Source organism: Diorhabda sublineata, chromosome 3, assembly GCF_026230105.1.
Source record: "Diorhabda sublineata isolate icDioSubl1.1 chromosome 3, icDioSubl1.1, whole genome shotgun sequence".
NCBI lineage: Eukaryota > Metazoa > Arthropoda > Insecta > Coleoptera > Chrysomelidae > Diorhabda > Diorhabda sublineata.
In genome coordinates, this window is record NC_079476.1 from 33,149,378 (window position 1) to 33,176,753 (window position 27,376).

The 27,376-nt window shown below is 32.8% G+C and overlaps 1 protein-coding gene across 15 annotated transcripts in view; it reads left to right on the forward strand.

Annotated features, from left to right (window-relative positions):
* Positions 1 to 27,376, forward strand: part of LOC130442133 (cytoplasmic dynein 1 intermediate chain) — a 56,269-nt gene that overhangs the window by 18,619 nt on the left and 10,274 nt on the right. For 3 of the 15 annotated variants that reach the window (XM_056776207.1, XM_056776198.1, XM_056776202.1), the window contains 3 exons: positions 3,638 to 3,658; positions 12,180 to 12,227; positions 24,916 to 25,074. In XM_056776207.1, coding sequence (XP_056632185.1) covers positions 3,638 to 3,658; positions 12,180 to 12,227; positions 24,916 to 25,074 — 228 coding nt within the window. Of the gene's footprint in view, positions 1 to 3,637; positions 3,659 to 12,179; positions 12,228 to 24,888; positions 25,075 to 27,376 lie in introns of all 15 variants that reach the window. The other 12 variants (XM_056776197.1, XM_056776200.1, XM_056776206.1 and 9 more) reach the window with 5 other exon arrangements.

The following is a 27,376-nucleotide window of genomic DNA, read 5'->3' on the forward strand; positions in this document are numbered from 1 at the left end:
ACCTACCCCCGATGGTAACTTTGAAGTGGCAACACTTTACTCAATTGATCTATCCTGTAAATAAACATTTTTCATTATTTTCTCATTGGGAAGTTGTTCTATGATTCCGTTTTTTCAATTAAAAGTCATGAACTTCAATGAATATATTTGTTCAATTTTGATGTAAAATTAATCACACTATATACTAAATCGTTGTTAAATTCAACAATTCTGCCAATCTGATGAAAGTTACATGGAGTGCTACTTCTCCCATTCTCCCTAGCAAAATGAAAATACCAAAACACCTTTTAGAACTAACATCAATTATAGGGGAATTTCGATTCGCATTCTCAAAGCAATGAAATCATTTTTCGATTCTTTTGGCATCATGATAAGCAGCTAAAGGAATATATCATTTTGACATAAATCTTGTCGCTATAGTGTCAGGAAAGGAATATTTTATGAATAAAAAGCTGATTTTTTAAAATCAACGAAACCAAATGAATAACTCCCTCAATTTCTTTTGGTATACTATCAATTACCGTTTGTTAATCATTCTAAATTTCTTGGAGGTGGGCTGGCAATTCCGGAACGTTCTTTTCGAATTTTCTTTTTCATGTTATGGCACATGGTTTATATCGGCAATAGTTCTTGACTATTGGATGTCCATTTAAAAACTGGTATATACTTTTTCAGCCATATTACTCTATCTCGTTGGAAAATATATTCATTATCATTTGAAAACATGTCTTCAATTAGAGACTTTACTTTGAAGCACATTAAGATACTTATGACTTATCAGGAAGTGTTAAGTTTTCTACTTCACTACTAGACATGGATTCAATGATCATAATAAAAGCCGAAAACTTAACTTAAAGACAATATCAGTCGGTTTTTTTAAAACGGGCGTTAGTCTAAGAAAGTAAACTTTCGGAAAACTAAAAAAAAAACTGTTTAAATCAAAATATTTTCCAAAAAGTTTCAACATGTAAAAAAATTCAATTCACAACATGATTTAAAATTGTACACTTGTATCTTTATCCATAATTTAGTTATATAGCTCTAAAAATCTATCGCCCTTAAAAAAAATCAAGTCGCAGGGAGATAATAAACCATTTAATTTCAAGTCAAAACTGTTTTTTCATTGTAAGACAATATTTACAATTTACTAAAAAGGTTAAATTACTTAAATGATTTTAAAAGAGGAAGGAAAAATCAAAGATGTAGATAAAGGCCATATTTCTGATTTATGGGTCATCGTTGGTAATCTATTGAGATCTGTCATCAGTTGGCCAGTCACAAATTTCATTGAAAAATCCCCGATGCTCGTTTGGAATGTAGGTTTTCAGTTTTTTAATATCTTCCATTTTTGCAGTTTTTATTGGCACGCGACCTTTATAAGCCTTAACCGATGGTAGGGAGAGAGTATCTGCTTTTGTCTTAGCCAGTAAAAACTTGAAATGAATAATATCATTTATTGTAGGGTAGGCTTCAACACATCCTTTTAATTTAGATTCATAAACGAACATAAAGAGAGTACGTTTTATCCTTCTTATCTGCGTTTTTTCCTTTTGTTTCTCGTGATATACACGATTTTTTGTAAAACCTATTTTGCCATTTCTTGAAATCTAAAATTATGTCAGATGTAACCTCATGAACAGTGAACTTATTAAACCGTGATGAGTTTTGCAAAATTATGTCAGTTAGCTAACGGGGAAATACTGAGTGACCTTCTGGAAACGATCTGAATCTGTCAGGTATAAGCAGAACCTTGACATCGCTTGGTTCTTGTTTTAGCCTGAACAGTTATAACTTGAACAGACGAAGTTCAGTGTATTGGCGTAGTACTGATTTTAGGTATTCAGAAAAGAGAAAACCTCAATAGGGCTTTTTCGTGCTATTAACAGCAATTAACTGACAAATGTCTCACGTAGTATAATTCCTAAAGGGAATTTTAGAAATCAAACAACAGAATCCATAGAGGAAGTGAACTTGAACCTTTTTAAAAAAACTCTTTTGAACTTGCACCCTTTTAAAACCCATTTCCACTCGCAATTAAATCGCCCTTTCAACAAAAATCGATTCAAATCAGAAATATTTTTTTAGTCTTACTTCAAATAATGGAGATGTATTGGTTTTGGTACTAGTCGTTTATATTTTCTTTCGTAATATGTTTTAAAAAATGAGCAAAAACTTAAAATTAAGCGTAGATTTTAAATCCAACTTTATGACCGCTCTAGCTGCTTTTTACAAAATGTTTAAAGTTGTGTTGAAGTATTCCTTTATAACGCTCATATGAATTCCTGTTCTTAGTTTTTAAGCCACAGATTTCATTGTTTTGTGTTTCGAATGGTATATTTTTTTGGACTTTGTAATAGATTTGATTTTGACCTTTTTTAATGCGATTGAATAATCAATTACTTTTCTTATTATCTATATTGGCTTCTTAACAACATCAAACATAAACTATATTTTCCATTGAATTCTACTTCTATTTTAACATAAAAAATGTTTAAAAATAGCCTTTTTGGTTTTGTATTATGTCGATAAACAATTAAAGAAATCAAAAATATTACATTATCTGTAAAATTGTAATTTGCTTCCAAATAAAGTCACGAATATCATGTTTTACGCAGTTGAACCATCTTCCGTAAATCGGGCTTGTGTTAACTATTTTCCATATTGCAGTGAACATGACAAAACATTTAGGGCAAGGCGCAACCTTTCACTACATTCGGGAGCTCACAGACGTGTCCCGCTGTAGTTTGTTGTACCACACGTGTGTGACACTAGCAATACTTTCCTTATTTTTTTTACGAAAAAATGACAGAAGAAAAGCTGATAGTGGCGGTAAGGGAACGCAGATAGCAAACTTGTTTCGGTTAGGTTAGGTTAGGTTCATTCGGAAAAAATCACTAATACTCATTTTAATTTGTAATTGTAAATTGTCCTCTGTTTTTTCTCTGCGATACAATAAATTTATTAGGTGATTTAAATTTCTTCCTTATCAAGGAATAAAACCACATTTCCTCCTCAGCAATATCCGATTCTGATTCAAAACTTAAGTTCGATAACAATTGTTTTGTTTCGATTTTCAAAAATGTAAGACATTTTTTGATGCCGGCTAATCGCGAACTGCCAATCAAATCCAGACCCTAGAGTTTTCTATTTGAAAACACTTCTCACGATACCTCATACGTGCTATTCGAGTTCTAGATTGCGCCTTGCCTAAAAAGTAAAAATTACAAACTTGAAGCTGCTTAAACGAGAATTGCCGCAATCAAAAAATTAGTTGATTTGTTGACTTCTTTTAAATCTTTTCAATCCCACATGTAAGAAACTGTAATTTTCTTACAAAATGAATTATTTGCTACGGACACAGGCCTATGGTAAAATCATTTATTATATGCATATAAAATACTGCAACAATGTAAAAAGTAGTTTATGGTGCTCATTTATCACTAAAATGCGTCATTGAAAAGACTATAAATACCGACGGAATTAAGTTTAGAAATGATATACATACATCCCTGTGCAAAATATATTTATCATAAATGATATAATAGGAATATTCTCATATTGTGATATTATTTTTGATATTGAAACGAAATGTAGCAATTTTTTTTTAGTTTTTAACAAACTTTTTTATTTCTCCCAGCACATGCGACCGATTATTACGGTAAGTTTATTTTATCTTTTACGCTTATACCAACAAACCTTCCATCTTTATCAACTTTCTGTGAAAAATATATTTATGGTAAAATACCCATCGGGATAATCTCAAAATATTCTTGTAATTATATTGGACAAATAATTTTCGAAAAATAGTAGTTTAGGTTATAATTCAAAGTGACTTCATGCTAAAAACAAATTATAGTAATTAGTAACTCTTATAAAATCATTTTATTGTCATAATTTCAACCTGACACATGTATAGAGTTGAAAATACGAGATGTGTCTTACAAGTTCGGCGAATGGTTTGATATCTCGCTAGATCGAGAATCGAACGCATTCAGGATCATTGTACAATGGAGCAATGTGTGGCCTAATGGCCACGGTTGCAAATGATGAAAAACGCCCACGGAGGCACATGAAATGGTGAAGGTATGCGAGACGGGAGCCGTTACCAGAATATATACCATGGTTTTAATGTTTTAGCTACGTTACAGAAACGATTGAAGACGAAACATCGTTGAAGAGCAGAACATCAAACATAAAAGATGTTGGTACTAGATCGGTGACTATCTCACAATTGATGAATTTGTAAGAACAAGGTTTACACTATCGTCAGTGAAAATTTGAATAAGAGGAAGATCTGTGTCTTATTTGTACCGCACATGCTATCAGACGATCAGAGAGATTTCGTTACCTTGTTAGATCAGTATCTATCCTTTTTGTAAAACATCATCACAGAGGGTTAGACTTACTGCTACCGGTTCGATCCGGATCGATAAGATTACGATCCAAAATGTATCGCTGTTAAAAGTTTAAGAACAATATTGATCGCCTTCTTCGGCAACGATGGAAACATCCATCAGGAATTTGTTCCTGTGAGTCAATGAACGCCGTATTCTACAAAAAAATTATATTACTACGGCGTATCCATCCACAGTTAAGCAGGCTGGACAGTAGGTGCACATCTGCGCGTCTAACCTCTGCAATCCGAATGTGCTAATTCTTGGCTCAACGTCGCGTTTCTGCCGTTTCACAGGAGCGTATAGTCAGGACGAATCGTTAGTGCTGATCATTGTGGGAGCATCCTATTGTTAATGAAAGTATTTTAGTAGATGTGTTTGTCATCTTATAATCTAAACTAGGAAAAGACATCCGTAGCGAAATTTTTAATTGTTGAAAATGATAGAGACAATTCACCGTAAACAGTCTCCATTCCGTTCCATTGCGAACGAACTCTACTGTATGAGGCTGAGAACTCATCTATCGTACTATGAAGAGCACAGGCACGACGTAGGCCCGCCGTACGAAGTGTTAACATACGCGCTTCATGTAAAACGGCACTAACTGTTCTCGTTCATCCACCGTACTCCCCTGACCAGGCGCCTGTGGACTCCTTTCTGTTTTCCCTCTTGAAGGAGGTTTAAAAAGGGCACGTTTTACGGCCGACGTTTGATATTGCGATAGATTTCGTGAGTTTCCAGAAGTTTTATGAATGTTGTCAAAAGTCTTTTATGTACAACGGCGATTACTTTGAGGTCTGATAAAGGTAATTTATTTGTATCTTCTGTTTTGTTTCATTCACTGAACTTTTTAGACATATCTCGTATATTTTATGCACTTGAAACGACAAGCAATACATAAATGCTATCGGTAAACAGTGATAACTCTTAAAATCATCCGTTGGAGTCATTGAAGCGACTTATATCACTTATTAACCACTCATTAGAGAAAAAGAAAGATCTTTTTAGCATTAGTAATTTAAACCGTTTCATTGAGTCACTTTGGGTTAGTTAACTAAAATATTTTTAAACTAAATCAATTTAATTTCGTATGAAGAGGAAACGTCAAATTCATATAGAGTGATGTCTTTTTTTAAGATTAATTTTAATATAGGTATTAATTAATATAATTCGAATGTGTGTTCTTATAAAGTAACTTGAATAATAAATTTATTTTTGTATGAAAAATACTTGGATCTATATATTATTTATATTAAGAAAAAGTGTAGTAAGATGGCTAGTATGAGTTTTATATGAAAAAAGTGTATTCCAGTGCAAGGCCTTCTGTAAAGTAGTTGGGTAATAGAGGGAGTGGTTATATTCAGTCGTGTGTCAACGGTACGAAGCTTATTTGATTAAAATTAATTTTCCTATACAATTCAGATTTGAAAGTTTACGTCTAAAAATTCAACATTGAATCAAATTTTAAATAAAAAGACTAAATTATACCATCATTTTAATGTTCACGTCTAATATTTTTGAAGAAAATTTAAGTGTTTTAATTTTAATCAGCATTTCAAAGTTCAAGTTCAACATTTTCCTAGAAAATCGAACATTTTCAAGTTCACATCTATAAATTTTAATAAAAATGAAACTGTAAATGTATTGATCAAGTTGTACCACCATTTCAAAGTTTACGTGTAAACATTTTCCCAGAAAAGTAGAATTTATAGAAGGGAAGTTTTACTTAAATTATCATATTCATAATTACGTCTAAAAATTTTTTAGAGTAGTGAAATGTTAGATGAAAAGATAAACTTAACCAACCATTTCAAAGCTAAAGATTAAAAATTTAAATGAAAAGCTGAACTAAACCCAACATTTCAAAGTTTTCGCTTAAAAATTTACAGTAAACAGAAAATTCAGTTGAAAAAATAAACTTGAACCACTATTACAATGTTTACTGTCAATATTTTCCAGTAAAGTTGATTTTCTAAAAGAAAACACCAACTTAAATTACCATTTCAAAGTTTACGTCTAAAAATTTACCATACAATTGAAATTTCAGATGAAAATATGTACTTAACAACCATCCAAAGTTCACGTTTAACATTTTCCTAGATAATTTTTCAAAAAAACTCAAATGACCATTTTCAACTTTACGTTTATAAATTTGCCAGAAAATTGATATTTCAGATGAAAAGATAAACTCAAACCACCATTACAATGTTTACGTTCAACATTTCACAGAAAAGTAGACTTTGTCAAAGAAAAGACTAACTTAAATTACCATTTCAAAATTTACGTCTCACATTTTTCCACAAAATTAAGAGTTTTTGAAAAGAAACGGCTAACTGAAATTATAATTTGAAAGTCTACAGCTTTACTGGACAAATGAAATTTCTGATGAAAATGGGATAATAACCCATCATTTCGAAGTTTACGTATAAAAATGTACCAGAATAGTGAAATTTTAAACCATTATTTCAACATTTATGTCCATCAATTTTCAAGAATAGTGTTTCGAAATGAAAAAAACAACCACTTCAATGTTCATGTTTATAATTTTCCCAAAAAAAATAATAATTCAAATTTGAATCACGATTTTAAAGTTCCCATTAGTAAATATATCAGTTCAAGTCAAGTTTCTAAAACAAAGACCACCATTTCAAAGGTTACGTCTAACAATTTTTCCAAAACCTCAATATTTTAACATGTATCGTTTATTCAATTTATTATTATATATATTATTTATTGTATTTTATCTCAACAAATTTTGATTTTAATATTATAAACGGAAATATAATTTTGATTACATAAGCTTCGATTATCAAATTTCAAAATGGCAAGTATGTATCTATATATCTATATAAAATTAGCTTAATTGTGGTAAACGTCCGCTATTTTTTCGAAGACAAAGAAATTTAAGAAACGTTACTGAAAATTAATTTTCTATATAGACTTCGTATCTAGAAGCACAATGTTTTTCTTGGGAACGAGGAGCACATGTATACTAATAGCTTTTGTCTACAATGCTTTGTCTGTGTTTGAAAAAAACCAGAGGTTTTTGTAAAATTTCACTTTGCCCACCATTTTTAATCGTGAGTTACCGAATGTGTGTAAATATAAAACTAACTCTAATAACTAACGCTTACTAATTGCATGATAACTACTATTATTAATTTAATGACAATATACAAGATTATTCAGATGAAAAAAATATGCTTATGATGTCAAACTTTTATTACATTGTTCAATATTATAGGGTGTGTTATTTATTATATATATATAATTATCCAAAAATCACTTATTTTTGAGAAATCAGGGTATTCTGAGAGTGTTAGATACACTAAAAAAATCTCATATGCAAAATTTATGAGGAAAGAAAATAATTCGCTACAATATGGTTTCGATTTTAGTACCTTTTGAAATTTAAAATTTTTTGTGTCTCGTGTGTTTTACATTATTTCCAAACTTTCAAATTTAGAACCAAAGATACTCTCTACCTTGGTGGAGTAGTTAAGTACTTAATCTTCAAGTTAATTTAAGAGTTTTAACAAACAGATGAAACTATTAACATTCAGCTAATCGACGATATATTTAGATGGCATTATTTGTAAAAACATTTTATGGAACTCATTTTCGACATGATTTTTGAAAAAACAGCTACATGTCATTAGATTATGCAAGTAGGGGATTCGATCCCGGACCTTTTTTCTTTCTAATCCCGGGAATACAAAATTGCATACAGGCATTCCCGGGATAATCCCAGTCTACTGAACTAAGAATCTCTTTTTATTTTGGCAAAATACATGTGTCGTGATTTAACTTAGAGTAGTTGAAATGAACGTGTATTACTTCTTTGGATTGCGAAAATAATATCTTAAAAATAATAATCCATCCAAGTTTCATCTTCAATTTAGCTCCTCAGCTCATTGGGCAAATATGCAGCTGCTGGAAAAGTTCGCTCAAGCTCAAGTCTTTTTAAATATTTCTTAGTTTACTCATTTCCTGTTTGATAATTTTAGACGCTTTTGTTAAATGTGTCTGATGATAATCTTTTCATATTGAATTATATGTCAAACTGTAGTTTTTCTTCTAATGATAAATCAGTTCTATTACTCTCGAATCATTTTGCATCTCAACTTCCCCTTAACCTTCTTCTTCAATCTATCAGTTGTTTCTTATCATTTCAGTTAACGTAATAATCTGCTTTTTTATAACCTGTTTTATTCTTTGAGACCGTCGCTCGAATTATCACTCTCAATAGTCTCAATATGAGGATTTTGTAAGTAGCTTAATACGTCACTCGTTTCTTGCCGACGATCTTTAATGAGTGGGTCTTCAATTAAGAAGCCAAACATGAATCATTTTCGCTCATTTTTTGAAACAAAAACTTGAAACTACCATCACAAATTGCAAATCGCAATCGATGTTAGGTCTAAATCGGATGTTAGTATATATGTTAGTTCAACTATTGAATCAGTTTTTGAATTATATCGATGTAACGCACCACTTTACTTGTGTGTGCAGTGTAATTTATATGTCTTATATGATCCAAATATTTGGTTTAGTTTCATCCATATTAATAAGGCGAATCATAAGGGAATGAATCTATCTAGTTCTTGAAAAGTTTCGTAAAACTTTAATGCTTTCAATAGTTTATTTTGAATAAAGAATAAAAAGTGTTTTCGAACCTTCACATTTATTGGATAGAGGTCGGCATAAGTCAGGCAACGTTCTCGAAAAATCGTCTTGCTCGGGATGTATTTGTGGGCATGTATCCATACGGGAGGTCTCGTGGGTCCATACTTGTTTGAGGGTCACGTGACGGGCCAAAGTTATCTGAAAATGCTCGAAAATTTACGTGGACAAATGTACAACGATCCAAAATTCGCGAACATCAGTGATTCAGGATGGAAAATAGACAGACGAGGAGGTAAGAGGCCCGTAGGATCACGTGAACTCACACCCTGTGATTTCTTTCTATGGGGCTTTCTCAAGGACCGCGTTTTTTCAAGATGACCACGCACTTTTCCCGACCACCGAACTGCAATTGAAGAAAAATTTCTCTTCGCGGTCTGCTTGACATGCTTCGATCAAGATGGGCATCAATTTGAACACTTACAGCAATCCTTTTTGTAATCTCTTTTAATAAATTCATTTTGACGCCGCATTATTCTTTTAAGCAAATTTGTTGCATGACTTATCCCGACTCCCGTATTAAACTATGTGAAACGGCTTTATGTTCTATATTGAATTGTTGAAAGTCATTTCTTATACTCCAATCGTATTAGAAAGACGTTTGTTGGAACAATATAGTGAAAACAATGGAGTGAAAACCCAACTACACCTAGCCAATTCAATTATTTCAACAGATAGTGTCAGATGTACATCAGTATAAAAGCCCAGCTTTCAGTATTTGCGTTAACGTCAATTTTAGTAGTACTAGTATATCGTATTCATCTATTATCTCATGAACAACTTTCATAATATGTGTGTGCTTTGCCATATGTTAACAAAATATGTTTGAATACTAATTTTTTAGTCCTAAGTATTTCCCGTTGTGTACAAAATTTGAAAACATGTCAAAGCCGTGCAATTTTACTCTAAAGAATTGAATTTTTATCGTAGCACTTTAAAAGTGTTATTTTATTGGAACTTACGTAGCACGGAGTGAAAATATAGAAGCAAAGATGCGAATGTTTGGAGTACGAAGATTGATCGCATTCTTTCGCCCCTGACCCAGTTACACCCAAATATTTAAAAGAGGTCTCTTCCCTCCAAATTGGAAACTCACTCGGATCAACCATACCGATTGTCCCAGCCATTGATTATGGGGAGAGTCGTTAACTAGCATCAGCAACCATCAATACGGCTTTCGTAAACATAGATCAACCGTGGATCTGCTGGTCTATGTCACCAACGTATGGACTAAAGCTATAGACAAATATGAGGAGTCCCAAGCAATCGGACTGGACAGAGTTTGGCTTGTCAACTTCTGAATAAATTGAGATCGTACGGTTTGTCATCCTCACTTATCAACTGGCTTAGTAGCTAGACCGAGGCACCCAGGTCGCTATAGATTGACGCAAAAGTTTGAGGTCAACGCTGCTGTTCCCCAGGGATGTGTCATATCACCTACTCTCTTTCTCTTCTACCACAACGATCTACTCGACAAAACTCCAAACCTGATCTATAGTTTCGCTGACGACAGCCCACTGATGACGTCGTTCAAATCAGCCGCCCCAATAAACTCGGATTGCACTCAAATCCGTAGATAGCAACATATCACTAACATCAAACTGTTTTTATAAAGAAGGCTGGCACTGTGGCTCAGGATTTGGTCCTCTCTGGACATAAAATATCACCAACACTCCAAACTCGTATATTGGGTGTTGAGGTTAGGAGCAATATGTTCTGGCATAGCCAAGTAACCGAATTACCTATATAATCCGCAATAACTTCTTATCCTCTACAAGGCTCATATTTGTCCATCTTTTGAGCACTGCTCCCACATTTGGAGCTTTGCCATACCCTGATGTTCGATGCAATACAGAAGAGAGACATTCGACTTATAGGCGATCCATGGTTGACTAAAAACTTACAGATTAGAGCATAGAAAAAAGGTCGCTGATTCAACTACCAAGGCACGTCTTTCCCAACTTACAACCTAAAGAAATTTAAGATCGATAGCCACACGGCAGATACCACGGCAACTACTCGTGTGTAATAGAATTTACCTTCTTGTGCTTGCTATTTACTCTTACATAAAAAAATCTCAAATACAGTATGAGTTTTGAGTATGACGGATATTGGGGTCCGATTTATCGTTTTTCTGGTAATGATGAACTTATATATTGGAAATTTTTTAAAAATCCTTAAGAAATACTGATTATTTATCTTTTTAATGAACGTTCCTGATACCTAATTCCAATAATGAAGCCTCACACAAACCATCCAATTTTTAAAACTCTTTACTTACTAGTAATTTTTCTAATTCATGAGAATTGGCAGGTTTTGTTTTATAAACGACATTTTTTTTAATTAAGGAAATAGTCTAACGAACTCGTATCGGGTGGTCGGGTGGCCATTGCATAAAACCACACCATCCATTTTGTTTTTTAGAATATTGGAGGTTTCAAATATTGGAATCAAATCATTATATAAAATACTTAGTTGACTTTTGATACATGCCATCATAAGTTGCTTCTCTGTTAAATATTTTCTCAATATTTTCAACGAAATAATGCTCACCAAATAAAACTAAAATTCTTATAGTGATTTGTTACATAAATGCGTAATAACCAGACTCCTAGTGTAGCCAAGGCTTAGAGTTTCATGGTGTAGTCGTTTCTGTCTGGAGATTGCTCAGAAATAAGTGAATTGACTAGGATGTGATCAAAATTTCACTTTATAAAATAATTTATGGTAACGATCATAACGTAATTCAAGTATTAAATTTTTTAGTTCAAATAACTTTGTTTTAGTTTTTGTGCAAAATTTTCATCAACAAGTTTATTATTTTGTAATAATAATCAATATCTGAATTTGTTCCACGAACAAACTAGGTAACTTAAAATTGAACTGGAAATGTAAGCTTGGCATGATAAGCGCTAAATTAAATTAAGTTTAAAGATTTTTTTAGCTTTAGTACAATTCAAAATTAACAGATTGATTTTGTATATTCTTAACGTCATCATCTTATCGGGTTAATTCTAATATTGAAATAATCAAAAGAAAAAATTAAATTGTTTATTTTCGTCCTTCCGGATCCTAATATTTGATTATTCTTTTTTTATCAAGACGAGTACAATCTTAATCCTGGTTTAGAATGGGAGGATGAGTTTACAGGTAGGTTGCGCTTAGAGCAATTTTTTTATTTACTTTTCACCTCTACTGAATATGTAGCTCAAGATTCAAGTTAACTATCTCAATAACCGATCATTTAAGTTATATACAAAATAATATATATTAATATAATTAGAATCTGACACCAATTAAATGCTGGAAATGCTTAAATGGTATTTATTTGTATACCTACTTACATTCTCGATTCAAACCATACGTTCCCTGACAATGATACCCCTACCGGTAACTGTCATTGTTCTCAAATCATTCAGCACGTGGTCCTGGCTTTTGTTTGATTAATCTAAAGTCCGGAGTCCACTGGGTCCGGTGGCGTGCGGCACATTGAAGTAAACCAGATACGACAGGCAACGATAAACGTCCAATAACATGCAAGTGTACTCATTAAGCACAACGCTTTACTTTTTAGACAGCAAATAATATTGTCGAAAGTTCATAAATCCGAAAAAATAAGTCGAAAATGAAAAATGAAATTTTTTAATATCTCGTTTTTTTATAGATATCGAAAGAATCTAAACTCACCTAACCTAACGTCACCGGGTTTTCGCCTTTGAGAGCACTCGGAGCGTATTTCTTGCTTGATAAGCAGATTTCTACACTTAATTATCGATGAAATCTTCAAAAAATTGCTGTGATAAGCTCGAAACAGCAGATTTCTACATTCAATTATCGATAAATCCTCAAATTATGGCTAAATATTTTTCTTATTTTTTACAAGATAATTCTTGTTACAAAAGGTTCAACTATTCCTATTTTCACCGTAAATTACATAATATTTATAGCGGGGGGATGAAAGTCATATATAACTGCTCTTTTTGCTTCAGGAATCGGTTCTTTTTATAATATATTATCGGAATATTAGAGTAAATATATAAATAAAAAATCTTTTATTTGTTAAATTACAAGACTCATGTTGAATTTAAAGCGATAAAACTTTATTATAGACGAAGTATTGAACGTCATCTGGTCAATAAAGCAAATCTCGAATTAACGATTGGTTATGATTTTAAGTATCGATATCTCGAAAACACAGCAAGATATCGATATTCTTCATTTTCGTTTTATATAGCCTAATTCATTGGCAGATTACGGCACTACGGAAATAGTAGTCTCCCCGTTTATTATATAAACCAGCTCGATTTCCACTGTGATAATTAAAATTTTTTCCATTTTTCCTAACATGACGATTTAAGAGTTGAATTTCCCAAACCAAAACATGCGTCGACATGCCGCATCCTGACGCACATCATTTAACGTACCATAGTAGGCAGGAGGTCAATCAATATATTACATAGAATATTTTTTGCTTCAGTAGTGATCAAATGATATAAATTAATGTGAAGTCATCTGATCGAAGACAACAACATTATACTGAAATAGATTCCATGGGCTGTTTCAAATATTCAATATTTCAAAATGTCACACCAAAAAATACCGTTTACAGTAAAAAATGTGTAAGGAAAGCATTTATGCACTGTTGCAATGATATAGAGTATCAATTAGATAGAAAGAGTTTAAAAAAACTACGGTCAAAACTTTGTGGAACATAACAAGTAAGCTGTTACAAAGAAAAACGTCCAAAGAAATGAAAGTTATTATCAATTACCCATTCAAAAGTGTTTTATTTCAACAAGCGCGAGCTATCCGCGATTCTATACGTCGAAAACTGCAATCAGATTCCTGTAAACGGAAGGAAAGTTTGACAGCATTAAGATCCGTAAAAATAACGATAATTCAACGGAAATTCTATTACATAGCCCCGGTAGAATTAGCTTGTTGGTGCTTGACTGACTTTTTTTTGTATCGAATCAAACAACGATGGTTGTGTAACAAAACGAGTTGATTATAACACTGTATTCAGCAGAACTTGCCAAGGTGATTGAAGAAAGTTGTACTGAAAGAAAATTGTCCTGTCATATTATTTATGACAAAAATGGGCCCAATTATTAAAGTCAATAGATTAATCCTAAAAATAAATCGTCACTGGAAATCCGAAAATGATCACTGATGCCCATTGGAAGATGATTCAAAATTAGACAAAATCATCTGCCGAAGCGATTGGTTTGAATACCAAAGAAATAATAGTATTTTACGCACCTAAAAAGGAAAGTAGGACATTCTCGCCCGCGAAGAAGGGCGAGAATGCACTTCTAGGTGCGTAATGTACTATTTTTTATCTCGCCGGGATAAAAAGTTCGTCCTTGACGTATTCTAATTCACTATCACTAGAATCGTCTAAATTTATTTTTAGACGACGCTATCTGAAAGTTGTTCGTTTTGTATTCATGTACATACCGAAAGTTGTGTTTTGAGTGTTTCATGTAGTGAAAATGACAGTTTCGTACTGCAAAACACTTTCGGGACCCTCTGGAGTAGACAACTTTAACTTCCTTAAATGTGACTCTAGACACTTCAATGTTGACAGTGGACAGTTTCACTTTCGATGATTTTGCATAACCTTAAATTTTTAGGTTTCTGAAATTATTTATTTTATCCGAAGTTTTTTCTAAATTAGTGAATAACAATGAAAATGATGAAAAAGAAAACATCAGCGATGAAAAGTTACTCGAATCCACGCCACCTGAACTCACCTAAGAAAGCAATGCGGTCGTTCTTAATTCGTTGCCAGATAAACCTCATGCAAGGTACGAAAAACAGTACGAGCTCTTTATGAAGTGGTGTCATCAGAAAAAGGCGAAAAACCCAACGGAAAACGTAGTATTCGCTCATTTTTCAGAAAAATTCTACTCTCGCAATAAAACAAGATGTTTACATCAACAAATATCCAAAATTCATCAATTTCCCGAAGAAACAAAACAAAGGGTACATTACAAAAAAATTAAAAACTTTAACCAGAAAAAATATAATAAAATTCTTGTTACATTCTATGCGTCGTCTAAAAAATGTTGTGTACGTCGCGTGTAGGACTCGTCTGTTGCTCGCCTCGCTTCGCTCGTCTCACAATTTTCAGACTCGTCCAACAAAGTAGCACTTTGTCCATGGCATACAAATAACTATTTTTTCATTTCAATTCTGCATTTTCACGCGATAATAAATACTAAATGTCGTGTTAAGCAAACCATCATCGAAAGTGAACATTTCGATAAACGAATCGTTGCTACGATATCGGGAACAAAAGAAAGTTCTTCCCGGGAAAGAATAGGCCACTTTTGTCCCGCATATCAAGGACGAAAAGCCAACTTTTAACTGTTATAAAATTTTTTTCGAACAAATCCTTCGGTTTAAAAATACTGAAAATAAAATATATGCGTTGGTGAATGTAAACGTGGAGCACGCTGCTGAACCCGGTGGCCATAATTGGTTTATAAATTTTTCAGATATTTTAACGTTCGACCCTCTTGATCTTATACCAGTCATAGTTCATATGTCTAGATTTCAGTCCCTTAAGGTTATTAAAGGTCCAATGAGTGTCTTCCAGATGTGGTGATAAGTTCTAAACAGTATCATATCTTGTCGAAATTTAATTAATGAGCGCATTAACTATAGATTACATGTAATAACTGATTAAATATTTTGTAATTTATCTTTTGGATTTTGAGATTTTCTCTGCTTTAATCCTGAACTCACATTCAGTATTGGTACCAAGTAGTTTTCATTTTTAAATATAGTAGTTTTGAAGTGGCTTTGCATGATCGTAAATTTTATGTTTTAGAATAGGAATGTGAGATTTGAGTGATAATTTTTTATTGTGAAACAAAGCAACGTTGAAACTTATTAAAACAATAATAATAATATCACTTAAATCTGCAAGTTAGTAAACTTTTATGTTCTATAAGCATTTTCCGTTTAATTCTATATCTTAACTTGTATAACGTTTTTTAGTTACTAATATGTAAAAAAAACAACAATTATAGTCTAGGAGCCAAACACATATTTCTCCCATTCCATACTATTATAAAAACGTACGGCGTCGTCAATAAATTAGAGACTAGTATCAACTGTTTAAATTGAATCGTAGGAATTTTCACAAATGAAAATCGACATTACTTATGAAACATCCTAAGTAACGGTTGACGAATAGGAAGTTGCCTAAAGTAATTAATTATAATTTTGAGATAGGTGAAGGAAAAAAATAATCAAAACATACATTGAGTCACTCAACATCTTCAACAGACACAATTAACTTCCCCATCTGAACTGGCACAAGAATCAAGTAGTTTTTTATAGCTATGGAAAATGTCTTCAATTGTAGATGAAGAAATATTAGATCCTCTTAAATCATATTTGGTCTTGGGCTTATTTGCATAACATTAATCTTTCAATAAGCTCCATAAGACAAAATCCGGTGAATACAGAGGCTATACCTGCATGTGCAAACTTCACCATAAACTTCGTAATACCATAAAAATTATAGTTTTTTATTCTTACCTTCACTGACTACTCTTTCACTTCCAAACTTGGTACACTTGATGAGATACACTTTTTCTTTGTTCTTAAGGTTACACATTTTAAATTACAAGTACTGCTCTTTACGGAGTCTCAATAGAAACTGACAACTTTCTAGAAAATACCTACGTAGGCCCAGCTAGAGTAGAATGGGACTTCCCATTTGTCACCCTGTATAAAGTTTCTTGGAAATCAGCTTTAGCTCGATGAAGGCGATTAGCGAAAATAGCTTTCCACGCATACAAATTTTTTTAGATTGTAGCTCACCCTATACGTCGAAGGTCATTCTTTGCAACTATGAATTAATACTTTCGTCAGCTAGCTGTATCTCGGTGGAAAAAATGGCAGCTGATGTTTCAAAAGTCATAATGCAGGACATAAGCATCTATATTAATTATTTTATTTATTATTATATTTACAATCAGCTTACTAATTTTTATCTAGGAGAAATGACTAATGACAAATTTTTTTATAAGGTACTTTGACATAAATATTCTCATGAAAGGAATTTTACGTATAAATAGTTAATACACAATAAAACTACAATTAAATAATTAAAAACAAATTTGGATAAGTAGATTACACAATTTATTGTTTATCATAAAAACTTGGTTACAAATTACTGGACATTTTTCATTACCGAAATGAAAATTAATGATAGAGATTGTCATTTTTGATGCTTCTTCTGACGCTTCTGTTATTTCTCGATGTTTCGGTATAAAAACTGTAAACAGGCGTTAAGACTCATCGTGGTACAGCTAATAATCGTTTTGTTGTGTCGGTAGTATAACTTTGTGTCCAATTTATTTATTTTTTTGAATGATTAATACCGCACTGTAATTTTAATAGTCATCACTGGAGAATTTGAAATGTGAAGTAGTTTTTACGAAATACAAAAAAATTTCGAAAACTTTTTTCTACTTTTTAAAAAAATCTTTCACAAATATATAACATGAAAGGGTCTTTGCAGACATGCGTAACACGTATATCCTCCAAGCGTAGATGACTGTTGCTTTAATCTTCAGAAATAATTTAAGAAAAATTTTGGTAGTTTGAAAACCTGTGGAAGCTAATTATCGTTCAAGAAAAATAGTTGACTGAATTTTTATTTGGCTCCTAGACTAAAGAGGCTAAGTATTTTCAATAAAAAATTACAATTTATGATAATTTTCTGCAGGATACCTCTTTGTCGCGAATGGTTTCCTTGGCATGTACCACGATCTAAAAATCTACACATTTCCTAAACCATAAATTTTATCGAGTTAAACAACGAGTACCTCTTTGTTAAAAAATCTATTAAAAAATAATTTTTGCCAACTTTAGATTGTCCCATCAAAAGTTACGGACTGTTAACCATCGGACATGAGCCGCCCCTGGCCTTCAAATAGTACTGTAATATTCTTTATTTCGTAAAACACACTACATGGACATACATGGTCATCCATTAAAAATTCATATTGTTTGAAAGTATAATTTAGAAAATTTACTCAAATATAAGTTCCGATTTCGTAACTTTGAAAGCCTAAAACTCTGAAACGAAAGGTTCGTATGAGAATTTTTTTATAACACAATATTATTTTTACGTCATCCACTCACTCCTGAATTTTTTTAATGAAGTCCCGAAACACCCCGTATATATTTAAAATAAACTGTTATCTGCTCGACAGATTTTTTTAACATAAAAGTTTATTAAGCATTCCTATGAGGTTTTGCACAGGTACTAGTTATTTTTAATCAGTGAGGTAAAATTTCATAAGAATCGTATGATATATTACAAAGAATTTGATTTTCAAAGGTAGTTTTTCATGAAACTTCAACGATTCGATGTAAAAAAATATTTTTTATTTATCATATCTCATAGTTGTTATTTCAGAAATTGATATTTCAAATTTTGTTTTTGCTTAAAAATAATTGTGATCAGGAAAGTCTGATTAATAATTATAATGGACTGTAATAAAAAAAATTGGATAGAAATGTGTCAATTCGGACAAATATTTACTATTAAATCCCTGGATATACTCCATTGCGAATTTAAATGTTTTGTTGATAAATGACTGACTTAATTTTCACAAAAAGGAATAATATATTGGTTAAAGGTTATTTTGGCAAAGCTAATATTTTTTTTATTCCCATTTGCAACTACTAAGCCAACGAACATCTATATGAAGCAACAGATCACCATACTGGCATTCTAACTCATCAATTAGTTCTCTGTACGTCGTCTTTGAGATGCATGTGCTCTTGTGTTATTCAAAATTCTTTCTTACAAAAATAGCCCACTGAGTTGTATCAACTATATCAGTTGATTCGTAAAGCTGCAAGGAAAAATAACTACAACGATCAAAATCAGTTTTAAGCTGTAAAACTAAATCAGAACTCATAGCTTCAACTCCTCGCATCACTGTATTAGCAGTGCAGTTGCAGCTGCAGCTTCTAAAAGTTTTAATCTTACTCACCATCTTCGTTTGGTTTCCTATGTTGAGCGATGACCTCGGAATTACGCCTCGGTAGCTGCTTTGTTCTTGTCTAGTGTTTTAAAAAAAAGTTGACTATTGTGCATTTAACTGTTAGTTTAACTACATCACCTTCTCTCTTCTCAGAGCTGAATTTAGCGGATAATCTTTTTCAATTCCATTGTGAACTGTCTTGAAATGACGCTCAACAATTTCTTTCTTTCCTACATTACAAAGTAAATACACAAGTTTATCTTCAACTTGCGTAAGAAACTAATCGGTTTCTCACTTTTCATGATAGTGATAGGTTTTCGGCTTTTTGCTTGAACTAGCCATAATAAAAACAAACAAGGAAAGAGTTTAAACGTGTACACGTGAATTAAACACATACGGCACAGGCATAATCTCACTCTAGCTACACGCATGGCAATAACAGTCTGCGAAACAAAAACTTGTAACTCCGCCAATTACTAATCGACTGCAGTGCTACCAAACACTCAGTGCTGCCAACGCGCTGAGCGTCATCGCGAGCTACCCAAAATTATCCCGCGAACCACCATTGATTGTTTGAAGACCATTGGTTTAGAAAATTCATGGATTCTTAAGAAAAAAGTATGGATTTCATGAAAATAGAAGACACTTACTCTAATTGAATTTCAGTTCATGTTCTTAGTCTTTATTTCAATTTTCCTCTTGTTATTTTTTGTTTAGTTGCAAACTATAAAACTTTCACCTTTTTTGTAACACGCTATATTGGTAACCTATTTTGTACACAAGCTGAACCATCTATTTCTAGTAGCTACCAATATATTACTAGCTTCTACCATACGGCCAAAATTAACGTTTGGCAGCTTCGCTTATATACGAGAAATCTATGAAAGCATTAAGTTTGCGACGAATGTTTTGAACATCATCGGCGAATACCTAAAAGTAGCCAAAAATAGAAGCAGTACATGTATGTATCTACAGTAGATACAATTTTTCTTGATTTTGCTTTGGGATACGCAAAATGAAAACGGCGCTTATAAGTAAATGGAATAGTACATTCCGAGAAGAAATTTTAATGTTTTCGAAATTCTGAGAATAACATAGATAAATATATTTATTTTTCAACTATATTTTTTTGAAACTTTATAACTAAAAGTTGTGTTATAGTGGTCTAACTTTCCTCTTAAAGCAAAGACAAAATTAAATTTGACAAGGTGTACCTTCCTTCGATTATGGAATAAGCAACTTACATTGATAATGATATTTAATAATTATCCCGGTAATGGATTTAAAAAATCAAATTCTTTGACGTATTTTGCAGTTCGTAACGTTGTTATTGGATTTAATTCAATAAAAGTTTTCATTTTAATGGGTGTATCGACACCAAATGTGGCATATTAAACAAATAATAAACATTATAATGAAATATATTATTAATAACATTTCAGAAATAAATTAGTTTAAATACTAATCTGATAACTCACGACATTAATATCTCAAAGTTTCGAAATTACTCTCATACTTATAAGTTCTATAGTAATGATTCTACCCACTTGATATATAATACAAAGTGTCGCAAACAAAAGATATGGATTCTAAACATGGAAGTAATCACTTTGATCATATTATTTTTGATAATAAAAACATTGATTCCAATATCTTTTCTTCTCTTCTCCTTATACCCATTTAAAGAAGAGAGCTCCGGACCTTGTCCTGTGTCCATTTCTTTCTTTTTGATGATGATGACCATATATATTTTGATATAATATTTAATTTAAACAAAAAGCAGATGATTTTAAATACATGATAACTGAAAGGTTGCGACTGATTGAGACAACTGAGAGCTGTCAGTCGACAGTCAAGAAATTCTGGTTACATTTATTGGAAATGAATTAATTAGTCGAAACTTAATTATAGGTAAATGCGGCTCAACTTTTCTTAGGTAACTTGTAACTTGGCAAACTCACTGATCATTTGTTAAGTTAGAACAGTTTAGTAATGAAATAACAGAATATTTAGCTATACACTTAATTATGTCCCATAGGTAAAAAATTGAAATGTACCTTATTTCAATTTCAACAAGTGAATGGTTGCAATTTCTTATAGATAAACACCAAATCACCAATTGATGAATGCTAGCAGTTATACTGTATACTTAACTTCCCGATAATAGAATTAAAGCATTAGACACATTTCATATTAATAAATAATGTTTATTTTGATTTTAATACTTTTGTTTGCGGCCCTAGGCCGCGGTCTAGTGGGTTAATCCAGCACTGGTCCGGAGAGTAATAGATATTCCACGTTTTATCACTAATCACAATGTAACGCAAAAACTCGCCATCATCCAGAATTTGGGGTTCGCTTTGTTTTGCATTCCTCTATCAACATTTTCGACATCCATACAATAAGAATTTGATAAAATTCTTCATTATAAGAATTTGTCCATCATTTATCACAGATTCACCGTAAACTTCACAAAGCTGTCGTTGAATTTGACCAGGACAATTCGAGGATGGTTCCAGAAGAAAAAACAAAAATTATATTTATTTTACAATATAATCTCCTTTTTGGTCTATACACTTTTCCTAGCGATATTCAATAAGATTCATACCCTATTTATAATAAGAATCGTCAAATCTGGGAACAGAAAATAATCGTAGTGGGCTAAATCTGGCGAATAAGGTAGCAATTCAAACTCTTAATTCATTAATTTTGGCCATTGCAATAACAAATGTATGAGCTTGTGCATTGTCTTGATGAAACAACACTTTCTTCATGGCCGATTGTGGCTTGATTTCTTCGCTCAAACATTGCAATAATTTCGCATAATACTCGCCGTTCATAGTTTTTCTTTTTTCAAGATCGAACCGAAAAAATTATCCCAAAAAACCGTCACCATGCAATATTTTACTGTTGATAACAAAGGAGCAGTCTCATCCAAAGTAGAATCTAGTTCAGCTTCATTTTTTTCCATGTCCACAAATGGACTGAAAACTTTCACTATTGCTGGCTACCAGACAAATACTATACAACGTGGCGTCTTCAAACTTGTATAGATTGTATACTTTCTAATACAGTTACATTTTCAAGCAACTTCCGACGTCTCTAGATCATGCCAGGTACTCCTGGGACTATCCTTGTACAACCAACTCGGCAGAGATGCAAAATAGCCAACGAATTGACAGTACGTGTGGATACGATGCCCAATCTGTTCTTACTTAAAAAATGAAAAAAATAATTTCAATTGAAAATCTGGATACAGAATTGAGCGATGAGATTTTAGATTAAATATAATCTTATGATTTATCATTTTTATAACATAACAAATAAGGCATGCAAATCCTAATAATCAACTTCCCATTTCTATTTTTAAAAATAAATGTGTATAAAGCGAATCCATTTTGAATAATTTATTTAGAATCCATAGCTCTTATTAGACACTTCCTAAGTATGCACAAAAATAAGTGAATTCAAATCTATAAAATTCATCAACACATTTCGTTTGTACTGATTGAGTAGTACATCATATACTAATCTAATTATTGCATGGTATTATTTTAACACGATATATTGATATGCATGTGTTTGTATGAAACTCTCGATTAAAAATTTTATGTTTAAATTGAATCGGCAATCCCGTAGACTCGATTCTAATTACGCTTTGAACAATTCGAGTATCTTTAACTTATAGAATGCCTTTTGTCGATTCGAGCTTGTTGAACGTTTTCCCTCTCCACAAATATTCATTCCTTGATTGCTTTTTTATATTTTAGTTGTTGAATGTGTAAGTGTAAAATGTTGATATTGATGAAAGAATAACCGTGTAATCCGCTTTATTATAAATTACAAAAAAAAAAATTCATGACAAAAGAATCTAGTTTTTATACCAGTTACTTTGTATTATAAACTATTCGATTGCATATTACATTAAAATAAATATCAATTTCAAATAAGACAAATAAAAAATACAATGGAACTGGTAATTAATAATTGTATATACGTAGATAGCTGACGATGATAGAGAAATAAAAATAAATGAGAAATTTTGTACTCAATAAAGTTAATAAAATATCATAATACTATCAAATATGGAATAAGATGTCAATTTGTAATATTTTAACTCATTTTCAAAAATATTTTGAGAGTTTTATACACTGCCGAGCATAAAATAAGGACCACCCCGTAATTTGAGGTTATTTATCCTTGTTAAATAAACAAAATGCTTTTGTTGTTTTGATATGAGCTTCACATATTAGGGCTCCTCACCTAAATTCCTAAAAACTACTGTTGGTGTATCGCAATAAGCAAATTCTGGTATTGCGGCCAGAATTGTGGCGGCTTTAGAAGTTGCCGCGGTCAACGAGAAACTGCTTGATGTATAAAGAATATGGTAGCGGTACGAAGAGACTTCATGCTGTTGGTTTATCTTTTCGAACTAGATCTTCTGGACCGCCTTTTTTTGTGCACACCGGATTGCCAGGTTGAATTTAGCACGAGAACACCTTGCTGAACAATAGCGTATTGTTTTCCATCTCACAGGCGTAAATAGACGTGTAAAGATGTGGTGACAACAAGGCGAAAGATATGCTCAAGTCAGCATCGCGGAGCGACTTCCATTTGGTGAAGGATCATTTATGGCATGGCATATCTTCCGACGCTCGCTTAGTCTTTTTAGAGGAACGTTGACTGCGCACAGGTACCTGTCTGAGGGTCGAAATGACCATGTACCATTTATGGTTATTCTTGGAGACGACTCAATCTTTACGAATTACCAGGTATCTTGACGCAATTTGTTTGACAATCTCGCAGTCCAGACTCCCTATTTGGGATGAGATGAGGAGACATCTACCGGCCCCTAGATATTCTAGAGACTCTCGCGACATACCGGTGCATGAATGGGACAGAGTGTGATCCAAAATCTGATGCAATGCATTCTTCGTTGTTTACAAACTGTTATCATTTCTAGAGGAAGGAATACTCGCTACTGTAGACCTTAAATTATTATTAATTTTCATTACTTAAACAACAGAAATTTCTTTTTTATTCAAACAAATATAAAAATTTCTCAAATAACTTCAAATCACAGGGTACAGTTCGTACATTTCATCTTCTTAGACGGCGCTAAAGTCACTTTTGTCCTCTTTCCTGTTCATATATACCAGTCCAATTTTGCCTTTCTTGCCTTCTTACGTGGTCCGATATTGCTCTGTCAAACTATCTTGTCTTGGAACGGCCAATCCCTCATTTGCCTCCAATTTCTTTTCGATTTGCTGTTGAGGGGGCTTAGAGACAAACTTCACTTCGCTTTGTGTGGCGTCGCTTCGCCTAACTTCCGATTATTATCTGTTTTTCACTCGAGTCAACAGAAGTTCGAACACGAAGCTTTTGGCCATACTGTACTCCGAGGACCGAGTTCGTAGTTACATAACTGTGCGATATATGCTTCGAACTTACGCTGTTACATCAATTACCTTATTTGGAAAAACATTTAAAGCCAACTTCACACAATTTTTGTATGAAGCTGAGCATAATTTAAGAATTTTGACATTCTTTTACTATTAAGCTCGTGTGCCAGATGTATTTACCAAAGTAGTAGTTCGCGTACTAGATATAAAAATAATCGTTTTATTTTTGTTGAACGTATTCAACGCAGACAATTAAGTTTTAGAAAATAGAATAAAAACCACAAATTTGTCAGCTAACTATAGCTATATGGGATTATTATGTGATGCACGATTGATGTTCGTACGCATGTGTGTGAGTGTGTGAAAGAGCGTACCCATTATTCACCACAGTTTTGACGTATGACGATGGGCAAGAAGGCGAGGATGAAGAGAGCAGTCTACCGCCACATCTTGGAGGATATGGAGGAAGCAAGCTGCCGCCCGGGATATTACCACACGGACTTCCCCAAGTTAAAGAAGTTCAACCAGCCGTCACTGCGTTAGAACAAGAACAACGTAAAGAGGAAGTTAAAGAAAGTAAGTAAATATTCAAATTATTATAATTTATAATTTGTACATTCACAACAAATATTTACGGGTCTGTAGCATGAAAAAATCATATTTGACCCTAAAATTATAATCATCAACAGTTTTACAAAATATTAGTACAGTACACGCCAACTAGGATGAGGTAATGAATTTATGATTGTCTTAAACTTGCCTTTCAAGCAATCAGTGGCGTTGACCAAATGAATAATTTAAATTTAGTTATGAATCATTTTTTTTATGTTATTTCGAATTTCAATAACTCAAAATTTGGTGGTCTACCATTTCTCAAATGAGAAAACAACTACTTTCCTGGCTAATGCTTCGACAAATATTGAATTAGATCTCATCGACCTTTTGTCGACATCAATATTCCTGATAAAACGCAAAACCGTCGACATTACGCAACGGTTCAACCCTCTCCTTGCATTTGCGTTCGATTAAGACAACAAACGTCTGTCTGTACTACTCGTTAGAAATATTCATCTTCTATTTTTTTCATTACACATTTTATCCATTCCTTTCAACCTAATTATATTTTTTACATTCTTCATAAATTAGATGTAATGCCTTAAGTTGTATTTATAAGCTCTCTCGGATTTAAATTCAGATTATATAGGGGGCAAACACAATTCAGTGTGATCAAGTTCTCGTATGAGTTCCTCAAATTAATACTGAAAGATAAGATGCTTTCTAACAACAATATTGGCGTTGTTAGCTGGTAGAATTGCTATCAGCTTCTCTCGTTTCGGTACCTAACTCAAATATCAACAATAATATTATTTCTTTTGTTGGTTTTTAAGTAACTGCGCGCTTTTTTTCCACCCATAATAGTGCAAGAACTAGGCTACATAAAACACCATCGACTTGGTACACGACGTTTGAGGTAAACCGCTAGGTAAAAGTTAGTTCATCACCAAACGGTACTTCTGGCTCTTCGTTCTGGCCACAAATAATAATGCCAATTTTCCACGACAAAAAATATGTCGGAAAACTGATAAGGTACACACGGGACAGTTCTATCATACAATTGTAAGAACCTCAACTTATAGCGGTGCAATAGGGCCAGAAATGTACCTGGTTGGAAAACCCCCGCCAGATACGACTCAAAGTTCCGGTAAATCCATACCGAAAAACCGATAAGGTATACGCGTAAATCTTTTTTCATATTTTTGGAGGACCTTAACTAAGAGCAGGGTAGTAATGCTAGAAATCGATCTTCAGAAAATTCATACAAAAACAATGATATGGTACAGGCATGAAAATTTGTTTATGTGCTTTTAGGGACGGCTAAGTACTGACCGAAATATAGCAGATTGGAAAACCTTCGGAAAAATTCGAAATATCTCTTTTTGCTACCCCAAATAAAAAAAATCACCTTGATACGATGAAAACTCACTGAGTATTTTCATTTTTGTACAGCTCGCCCGATTTCAAGCCGCGTTTTCAGTTTCTGGCGCATTGCGCGGCCGGGAAAATATGAAAAAAGTTTTACGCGTGTACCTTGTCGGTTTTTCGATATGGATTTTGAGTCGCTTTTGGCAGGAGTTTTCCAACCAGGTACATTTCTGGCACTATTGCACCGCGCTAAGTTGAGGTTCCTACAGTTGTATGAAAAAACTTTCACGCGTGTATCATATCATTTTTTTCGGTATATTTCTCGTCGTGGAAAATAGGCTGCCATTTTCATTTGCAGCCAGAAATGCCGTTTGGTGATGAACTAACTTTTATCTAGCGGTTCCCGAACTCAAACGTCGTGTACCAAATCGATGCCGTTAAATGTAGCTAGATCTCCGTCTAAAATAATTTCAACACTTGTCCCTCGTTATGCTTCTGGAAATACTGAATCGGTGTTAACAATATAAATATAGGCGGGGTACGACGATACTACGTAACTTTTCCTTAGTGGGCGAGTGTTGTATTGTTTGGATAGAGGGCGTCCATTAATTACGTGAGGCGTTTTTAAACATTTTTTTAACCCCTAACCCCCCCCCTGGTGATATTTCGTGAGTTTTGGCTCTTCCCCATTCCACAATCTCACGTGAGATTTTTTAAAATGTATGTTTCTTGTGTAAATGCTTCGATTCTAAAAAGAAAAAAAAATAATTTGCTCAATACTTTTATTTAAGACTAGTCAAGACTATTATTTATTATATTGCTGAGAGAGTAGACTGAAAATTAAACAATAAAATACTTAATCGTAACTACTGAGATTCTCTCGTAATGAAATTAGATCATTTATAACGTATTATAAATTTATTTCGAGATTGTGTTCTCCCGCATTGCGAATAGT